This window comes from Hesperophylax consimilis, chromosome 20 (genome assembly GCF_061612785.1).
Source record: "Hesperophylax consimilis isolate HC1 chromosome 20, BYU_Hcon_1.0, whole genome shotgun sequence".
In the NCBI taxonomy this organism is placed as follows: Eukaryota; Metazoa; Arthropoda; class Insecta; order Trichoptera; family Limnephilidae; genus Hesperophylax; species Hesperophylax consimilis.
Genome location: NC_142855.1, coordinates 7113729 through 7123326, shown reverse-complemented (window position 1 = coordinate 7123326; position 9598 = coordinate 7113729). Strand labels below are relative to the sequence as shown.

The window sequence follows — 9598 nt, the reverse complement described above, 5'->3', positions numbered from 1 at the left end:
GGGTTGGCTGGAAGAAATATGATGTAACCGCTATACCCTTTGTACTCTGAATTTTTGTGTAATAAATGTTTTTTGAATTTGAATATAGGTACACATTTTTGGCTTGTAGATTCCTCTTAAAGCCCATAAGACGGAAAAATGCATGAGGTTGTCGGAAGACAAATAAAAAAAACTAAATATGAAGCAATATTAGTAAAACGTAAGAGTAACATAAAGTAAAAAAGAAATTACAACAACACTACATATAAGACAAATCATTAAAACTAATTTACCAACGCTACTCTAATTTGTAGGATTCAACAAAATGTTGGTGTAGATTATGCTTAATTCTATAAATGGAGTCAATAAATAAATCAATAGCACCCCCATACTTGTTGCCCAGATCATGCATCCTATTGGTCAGTGAGTGTGTCTGATAGTTGGTCGTGTATGTATTGCAGAGGAATGTTATATTTTGTCTTGTATTCCTAGTCGGCACATGGAGTTTAACAGTGGCAAGGATGGCAGGACTATCAATCAAATTGTTAATGAATAATTCTCCTGTCAAACAGTGTTATTAGATGCAATTGATTCATCAAACTGACATAATTAATGTAATCAATAGGAATTCTGAGCTTAAAATGTACGTACTTAAGAAATTTGTGCTGAACTCTATGTTAGGAGAAGTCTACTTCTTCTGACGTCAGTGGGAGTCCCTGACTTCTCTCGTCATTCACTTTCGCTTCACATACTCTACGTACACTCCTCTTTACGTTCATCCACTACAGATGTCCAAAAAAAACTAAGCATTCCTTTCTTAATCTTACCCGTTACGCTAACATCAGTCGTGCATTGTATCCAGGTCCCCACATTTGTAAAATGGACATAAACGGTATCACCGCACAAACGCCTCAGAAAACTCAGGGTAAAAAGAACTATATTATACACTGCGTCCAGAAACTAGTGGTACAAGCGGGGATCTGATGAATCTCCATCACTTAGAAAAAGATATTTGATTTAGTTTTTTTTCTTCCTTTTTTTAGGCAAAGTAAAGCATTAAAAAAACATTTTGAGATGCGATTTTTTCAAATAACCTAAATAATTTCAAATTTTTTCTCGATTTACTAGCAAAAAAAAAAAATTAAATCAAAAAAGTTATACCACTAGTTACCGGACACCTTGCATATATCAATAAATAATAATGACAACATAAACAATTTAAAAATAATTTATTAACACAAACTTATCTAACTCTAAACAATTCAATAACATTATTGTAATATACAATATTATACAGGGTGTCCGGGGTTAGCACTTTACCCCCGGTCGCCCTGTTTACAATAAAAGAGGGATTTACTAATAAACATGTTTTAAATTTAACACAACTGATAAACAACCATTGATGTAGTCAAATTGTAAACTCGTACGGTAGAGAAATTGTTGCCTTACTGTCATGGTGAGAAATATGATAAAGACTGTGTTAGAAAGATAAAACACTAAACTTTATATACAAATCTAGAAGTTAATAGCAGAAGAATTCTCTATGAAATGCGAAGGTTCCCAACGCAATTTGAGAAAGATTTATGACACTTTGTGATTTTTTTTATTATTTTTTAAGGCGATGCACTACGTAGTAATTTAAAATCATGTGTTTTTGGTTTAAAAATTTGGTCACCTAGAAATGTTTCAGATGCTTTAATTAAATACTGCGAGTAGAATACATCTTGGCCTTTGAAATAATCAAGTATTTTTTAGATAAGTCTTTTTATAAGCCCAGAAAAAAATAATGTAAAGGCCTGTAATGAAAACTGCTTTAAAGTTCAAAATCTCTTACTTACAAACCAATTTTCGGTTATAGTTTTATTGTATAATGTGGCAAATTAAGTTATTTATAAAATGATCGAAAAACATTTGAATATTTGTGCCTGAACATCCACAAAATAAAATAAAAGGCACTTTTTTGCCATGTTTTTTTCTTGCATAAATCAAAACAGGTGGATGGTGTTAAGCGGGAATTTAAGCCTTATCGCCATCTACGTAAGGTGTTTTATTGATAGCGGCTCGATTTAAAATATTACACGACGTAGTGCATCGCCTTAATGTTAAACTAATGTTTATAAGACAAGGTTTTATGCATAGCACTGTAGCGATGACACTACTAGTATGTTTCAGAAAGAACGCCAGAAGTGTCTAGACAAAGGGTCTAGGCATAATCCAACGCTGCAGAAACTTCTAGAAGAATCTAGTTCCAGCTAGTGCCCGTAGTTTACCAGCGATCTCACACAGCTACTACAACCGCCGGCCTAGCTGTATAAATAGGCCCGACGCAGCGAGTTTTCAGTCTTCAGTCAACTACTATCGCGCTAGAAACCTTGACCTAGACATCACCTGCATTCCACGCTAAATAATATAGTGTTTACTCGTATTTATCCCATAAAATAAACACGTTATATTTGTGAAGTGATTGCTATTGTCCAATCTTAAATAAACGCTCCAACTGAGTAAAATGAGACTTTTCATTTAGTACACCAAGATAACTATAGCACAAAGGATAACAAATAATTATAAGCAATAATTAGTCGCCTGAAATATCAATACAAATTTAAAACATCAGAAGTTGCGGGTTCAATTCCCGTTGGCAGCATTTATTTTTACTCGAGAGATATTTTCAATTTGTATTGATATTACAGGAGACTAATTATTGCTTATAATTAATTATTTTTTATTTGAAACGACTAAAAAGTGAGGTGATAGTATACATTTATCAAGTACAAAATGTGTTTTTTTCGTTCTACGTAATTTTAGTTTTAGTTAACATTTAGATGAAAAAACGTAAGGTGAGTCATTTTTTGAACTTTTTTATGTTTGCATTCAAAATTTTAATATTTCGTAAATTATACATTTATTTTTGACAGTAAAATTTGATGGCGAATTTCATCATCTTTCAAAAACAGTTTTTAGTTAAAAGTTCAGAAATATTCCGTTTAATTGGATTTTATTGCAAAGCGGAAATACACTTGAATTCCGCGATCTTCTGACAGCGTCTTCAAGAAATATAATGGTCAATATGCCAAAGGCTTGAGCGGTTAAAATACGTTTATTAGGAAGGGTTCAAACTTTGAAAAAGACAATTAAAATGATTTTCTTTTAAATTGTAGTTTATCGGTTGTCTAAATTCTCCCGATAAGCACTTAAATTCAAAGCAAATCGGAATTCATCGAACCAAACAGACAGACTCACAAGCGAAATTGGTATTTTTTTATTAGATTATGTTTATGGTCTGTTGGTCGCATGATAACGGCAAATAAGACAAATCTCTCTTTGTTTCTAAATACCGATCGGTTGTAAAATGTCGGGTGTATTCTATTCCTTGGGTTTGCCCGAGTGAGTGTATTCGTCTCCGTACTTGGGGTACGAGTAGCGTCCCTTCTGGTCGGCGACCGACGCTTCCCCTCGCTCGATGCGCGCGTTCAGGGCTTGGGCCTCCACCTTCGCTCCGTTGATTCGTTTCATCTCCATGATGGCGCGGTTCTTTTCTAGTTCTTCCTGGCCAGGGGGCTCGGTTCTGTAATCAGATATGGGTGGAAGGTTACTATTATTATCTGTAATCAGATATGGGTGGAAGGTTACTATTATTATCTGTAATCAGATATGGGTGGAAGGTTACTATTATTATCTGTAATCAGATATGGGTGGAAGGTTACTATTATTATCTGTAATCAGATATGGGTGGAGGTTACTATTATTATCTGTAATCAAATATGGGTGGAAGGTTACAATTATTATCTGTAATCAGATATGGGTGGAAGGTTACTATTATTATCTGTAATCAGATATGGGTGGAAGGTTACTATTATTATCTGTAATCAGATATGGGTGGAAGGTTACTATTATTATCTGTAATCAGATATGGGTGGAAGGTTACTATTATTATCTGTAATCAGATATGGGTGGAAGGTTACTATTATTATCTGTAATCAAATATGGGTGGAAGAAACCGTAGCAGATAAGTTTGTTGAATATTTTACAAATAGTGTTAGCTCTATGATACATAAATGTGATTATTTAGCATCGACCGTCAGACCGAATGAAGTGCAACATAGTATGTACCTACCCAGAGCTACCTGCCAAGAAATCAATATTATTGTTAGCAAATTAAACAATTCAAAGTCACCAGGGATTGACAACATTCGAATGTTTGACATTAAGACACATATTAATATTTTAGGGCCTGTTATAACACACTTTATCAATTTAATTTTATCGCAAGCAGTAATACCAGATGAACTAAAAAGTAGCATCATTAGGCCAATTTACAAAGGGGGCAAACATACAGATATTCAAAATTATAGGCCAATAAGCATATTGCCAGCCCTAGAAAAAATACTTGAAAAATACATTTCCATAAAACTTAATAAATATCTAGAATCTTTCTCTTTGTTGGATCCCAACCAATATGGATTTCAAAAGAAAAAAAGTACGGAAATGCTGCTTCAGGAATTTTCAAATCACATAAATTATGAATTAAATCTAAAAAAACAAGTTTTGGTTTTATTCATAGATAACTCTAAGGCATTTGATACCATTGATACAAATAAACTATTAGAAACACTGGAGGCAATAGGAATTAGAGGAAAGCTGCTAGTTTTATTAAAAAATTTACTAACTGATCGACAAATAAGAGTAAAAATTCTTAAAAAATTTAGCAAAAGAAAATATATCTCAACAGGTGTTGCACAGGGGCAATTCTAGGGCCAACCCTTTATATTATTTATGTCTCAATTATGAGAAAATTGTTTTCATTTGTTAAACATTTTGTATATGCAGACGATACGGCGCTCGTAATATCGCACGAAGATCTGGTTACTGCAATGAACCTTATGCAACATGATTTTATTGCCCTACTGAAATGGTCGCATGATGCAGGCCTCTTTATAAACGCCAAAAAAACTAAAATTATGCACATCAGATCTCCACACGCCAGATGTAATGTAATTCCTTCATTATATACACACACATTTGACTGCATACATAAAAATGTTGCACAGCCCTGTTCATGTGAAACCATTGATTTTGTCAAAAGTTATGTATATTTGGGTGTTACTATTGACTGCTACATGAAATGGGATGTACAAATTGCTAATGTTTGTAAACGTCTACGAGCTATTGTGGGTAGGATTTATAAAATAAAATATTTCGTGCCTATGAGTACTTTAAAGTTAATCTACTTATCTCTGGCTGAATCCACTATACGTTATGGAATTACTTCTTGGGGACATTCTTGTAAAACTAATATAAGCTATATACAAACATTACAAAACTCCATTATAAAATTGTTAATCCATAAATATGACAATCAACACAGAAGTAACATTAAATTAATATACAAGTCTCTGAATATTTTACCTGTCAGAGGATTATTGTTTTATAATATTGTAAGTCAACATGTTATATTGTCTGATTCATTGTATAGGGAAAGAGTTTGCCATAAACATAACACAAGATTCACTCAAAATGAAGGACTGGTAGTTCCGAAATGTACTAATAAATATGGTGAAAGAACTTTAAACTATATAGTACCCAAAATGTTTAACTTATTACCAATGACAATTAAAAATAATAACATGTATACTGCTAATGTTAAATATAATCTACGGAAATGGTTATTGGATAATAATGATCTATACTGATGCCCCTGAAATGGAATTCATATTCTTAAAAACAATTATGTTGTAATACCTGACTACCTACCTCTATTTATGAAACTATTGATGTACTTGTTGATAATACTAATTTGTTCATACATTTATTTTTACTTGCTTATTTTATAAGGCTTTTATGTTTTATGTTGATAATACTAATTTGTTCATACATTTATTTTTACTTGCTTATTTTATAAGGCTTTTATGTTTTATGTTGATAATACTAATTTGTTCATACATTTATTTTTACTTGCTTATTATATAAGGCTTTTATGCTGCTATTTAAACTTTTCTGCAATGTAACCAATTTATGTAATTATGTACCGTTCAAATTGTATCTTATGAATGTATAAATGTTGTCTCTATGTCCCTGCTGACAAACTACATAAGTAGTTTAGCGGGTTTAAATGTGAATAAATTAAAAAAAAAAAAAAAAATTAAAAAGGTTACAATTATTATCTGTAATCAGATATGGGTGGAAGGTTACTATTATTATCTGTAATCAGATATGGGTGGAAGGTTACAATTATTATCTGTAATCAGATATGGGTGGAAGGTTACTATTATTATCTGTAATCAGATATGGGTGGAAGGTTACTATTATTATCTGTAATCAGATATGGGTGGAAGGTTACTATTATTATCTGTAATCAGATATGGGTGGAAGGTTACTATTATTATCTGTAATCAGATATGGGTGGAAGGTTACTATTATTATCTGTAATCAAATATGGGTGGAAGGTTACAATTATTATCTGTAATCAGATATGGGTGGAAGGTTACTATTATTATCTGTAATCAGATATGGGTGGAAGGTTACTATTATTATCTGTAATCAAATATGGGTGGAAGGTTACAATTATTATCTGTAATCAGATATGGGTGGAAGGTTACTATTATTATCTGTAATCAAATATGGGTGGAAGGTTACAATTATTATCTGTAATCAGATATGGGTGGAAGGTTACTATTATTATCTGTAATCAGATATGGGTGGAAGGTTACAATTATTATCTGTAATCAGATATGGGTGGAAGGTTACTATTATTATCTGTAATCAGATATGGGTGGAAGGTTACAATTATTATTATTAGTGTTGAGGGGGGTTTGAAGAGACTTGAAGGGTAAGTGAAGTGGTGTGGAGGGTAAGTGAAGGTGGAGTGTATAGTGTATATAAGAGAATGGGAAGTGTAGGGAACTGTGGGAAAGTTGAGAGGCAAGGGAAGTGGATGAGATATGGAGAGAAAGTGAAAGTTGAGTGTAGGGTAAGTGAAGGGAACTGATGAGAAAGTACAGAGGCAAGGGAAGTGGATGAGATATGGAGAGAAAGTAAAGAGAAAGTGTATGGTAAGTTAAGGGGGGGTGTGGGGCAAGTGAAGTTAAGGGAAGGGATTGTTGAGGGGAAATGAAAAGGAATATTCTGTCTGTTCTGCCATGTGGTATGCATATCAGATCGTGGTGCCGCCAATGGCAATAGTTGTTTGGTACAAACAACTTATAGCATTTCAGGAGGTATGAATTATCCGCATAATTTTATTTGCAGTTATTGCATTTGATGTATACAGCATGTATTGACGTATTTCTTCATTATATATAAGTAGTTATCCTGGAAAAACAATATAGGATAGATATATACGGATTTCATAAAAAAATAAACAGATTATCCAGTAAGACGGTTCAATTTATAAAAACATCATATAGTGTCAGCCGGCGCTTTGTGGAATTTTAGCTGACACAGTAAGGGTTAATGAACGAGGAATAAGGAGGCATCGTGAGCAGCGTGGTACCTTCGATACCGCAGCCAGGCCTCCCACTCGGCAGGCAGGTCTTGCATGAAGTCCCCGGATTTCGCCAGGAACCAGCGCTGGGCTCTCCGTTTGCCGATCGCCGGGTTGGGAGGGATCTCAAAGTACTTGGTGCCCAGGTGATCCTCACCTGCAGGCAATAGGGACAACTGATTAATAACCTACTGCATATATGGAATTATATTGAGCAACTTACTACCAATGAGATAACAAGCTATAGGGATGCTATAGAAATCTCCCAAAAGTGCTCCCAAGTGTCTGAAGCCAATGAGACTATCATAGGCATCACAGATAATTAATAATTAGTGGGGAGGGAAAGATTCTGCCTGTACAGAATATAAATAAATAATAATGTATGCATATTCTAATGCAGCATCACGTTCATTGTAACCTTCCTAGAGAAGCAACAAAACTACTTATCAACTTACGTAGTCTCACGTCTCGATTACTGTAATAGCATTTATGCCAGCCTTCCAAAATATCAAACTGACAAACTTCAATCAGTGTTTAATGCAGCAGCACGGCTCATAACCGGCCGGGGTTACTAAATATTTGCACATTTCAGTAACCTTCACTGGCTCAAGTGCCCTGAAAGAATCCAGTACAAACTGTGCTGGATGGTGTTTAAATCCATCAATGTAATGGCCCCACCCTACATCTCTGAACTATGTGTCCCGGAAAACACTCTGCTCTTAAACAGTCAACTCTTAGATCAGCAACATCATCAGCTGTAGGCAGACTGATAGAACCTAAGCGCAAGACAAATACTAAGTTTGGTGATCGCGCTTTCGGAGTATCTGGGCCGAAGGCATGGAATAAACTCCCTCCGGAACTAAGATCCATAACAAGTCCAACATAATTCAGGTCTAAACTAAAAACTTACCCTTATAAGCTGTCATACCCTTAAATTAAATATACCATTCCTGAGAGAAAGTCCAATTATATCCAATTTTCCAATTACGTCTTAAATTATGAATATAAATTTTAGATAGGTACAGAATTATCTAAAATTATTATTTATCTATTGTTTAGATTGAAACGAAACTACCGTAAGTGTCACTCCATACAAAAATGTCCGAAATAGGTAAATTTCGAACTTTGAATAAAAATGTGATTATAATGCATCTTTTACCACTATCCCGGCGTAAATAGTTGTTTCTTGTAGTAATTAAGTTGAAGCAAAGTGTAATTTCCATAACCTGATGCTATTAAAAGTGCGGCAGTTATAAAGTTACAAAAATTTGCCACGGTTTCTTCAGCTTTGATTTTTTACTGGTTCTCCACATTTTCATCATGGTTTTAGCACACATCCGCCTCAAGAATCTCATTTCATCCTTCCTCTGCCAGTTCCATGCCTCACTACCATACATCAGGGTAGGTGCCAGCACTCCACTGTGAACCGCTAGTCTCGCAAATAAATAATAACAAATGTTTAAAATAATGAGTTCGCGAGCGTTCAGTCCTCTCTGCCTGCCCCTACAGGAATCACAGTGACAAACATTGGATAAATACATAAATAAAACCACTAGAAGACCTACCTATTAGATTTCCTTTGGTCTGTCTCGGCTTGAACGAATCACGAAAGTTGTTCCAGACATTCCGCAAGAGGTAAGGTGTTCTTTTCGCCATTTTAACTCAAATTAACTAATTCAAAACGCAGATGCCGTCAGTTAAATGCGCAATTTGTGTTTATGTCTTGTTTATATAATGCATTTCTGTTTTTCCGATGTGTTTTGACGCAGAGCCAAAGTCGACAAAGATAACCTATAAACGTCAAAATTAGTAATGGCGCAACCACAAACCTCAAGATTGTGAGGGAGTTGTTTTTTCTTTTTAGGTTCTTACTTTCAAACATTATAGTTTAATCGAAATATTATTTTATAAATTATTTAATAATATTCTGGTGACCGAATGACTCATCAAAATAACAATTCAACACACCGTTTAAATTGATATAAAGTCATCAAAAGTTATGAAACAAAAACTAAGTTAATAGGTTAAGTTCTTAACTAAAGGCAATTTAGGTTCTCAACATCCATTTGAAATTATTTTTAAAATCAATCAATCAACATTTTAAATAAACTTAACAACCAGTAATCAGAACTTTATATT

General features: G+C 33.9%; 1 protein-coding gene across 1 annotated transcript; it reads right to left on the bottom strand.

Annotated features, from left to right (window-relative positions):
- Positions 1-1191: 1191 nt before the first annotated feature.
- Positions 1192-9253, bottom strand: LOC149413995 (NADH dehydrogenase [ubiquinone] 1 alpha subcomplex assembly factor 2). Its single transcript, XM_089643753.1, has 3 exons — positions 9025-9253; positions 7469-7616; positions 1192-3544 (listed from the first exon to the last, which is right to left on the bottom strand). Exons 1-3 carry the CDS (start codon positions 9113-9115, stop codon positions 3343-3345), a joined length of 441 nt encoding a protein of 146 aa, XP_089499879.1. The 5' UTR covers positions 9116-9253; the 3' UTR covers positions 1192-3342.
- Positions 9254-9598: the final 345 nt, after the last annotated feature.

What these genes read in the sequence shown, in the direction of transcription:
- LOC149413995 (XM_089643753.1), bottom strand. Translation starts at nt 9,115, where the DNA reads ATGGCGAAAAGAACACCTTACCTCTTGCGGAATGTCTGGAACAACTTT. An exon ending in GACCAAAGGAAATCTAATAG is followed by an intron (nt 7,617 to 9,024) that starts GTAGGTCTTCTA and finishes TATTGCCTGCAG; the next exon opens with GTGAGGATCACCTGGGCACC. An exon ending in GCCTGGCTGCGGTATCGAAG is followed by an intron (nt 3,545 to 7,468) that starts GTACCACGCTGC and finishes ATCTGATTACAG; the next exon opens with AACCGAGCCCCCTGGCCAGG.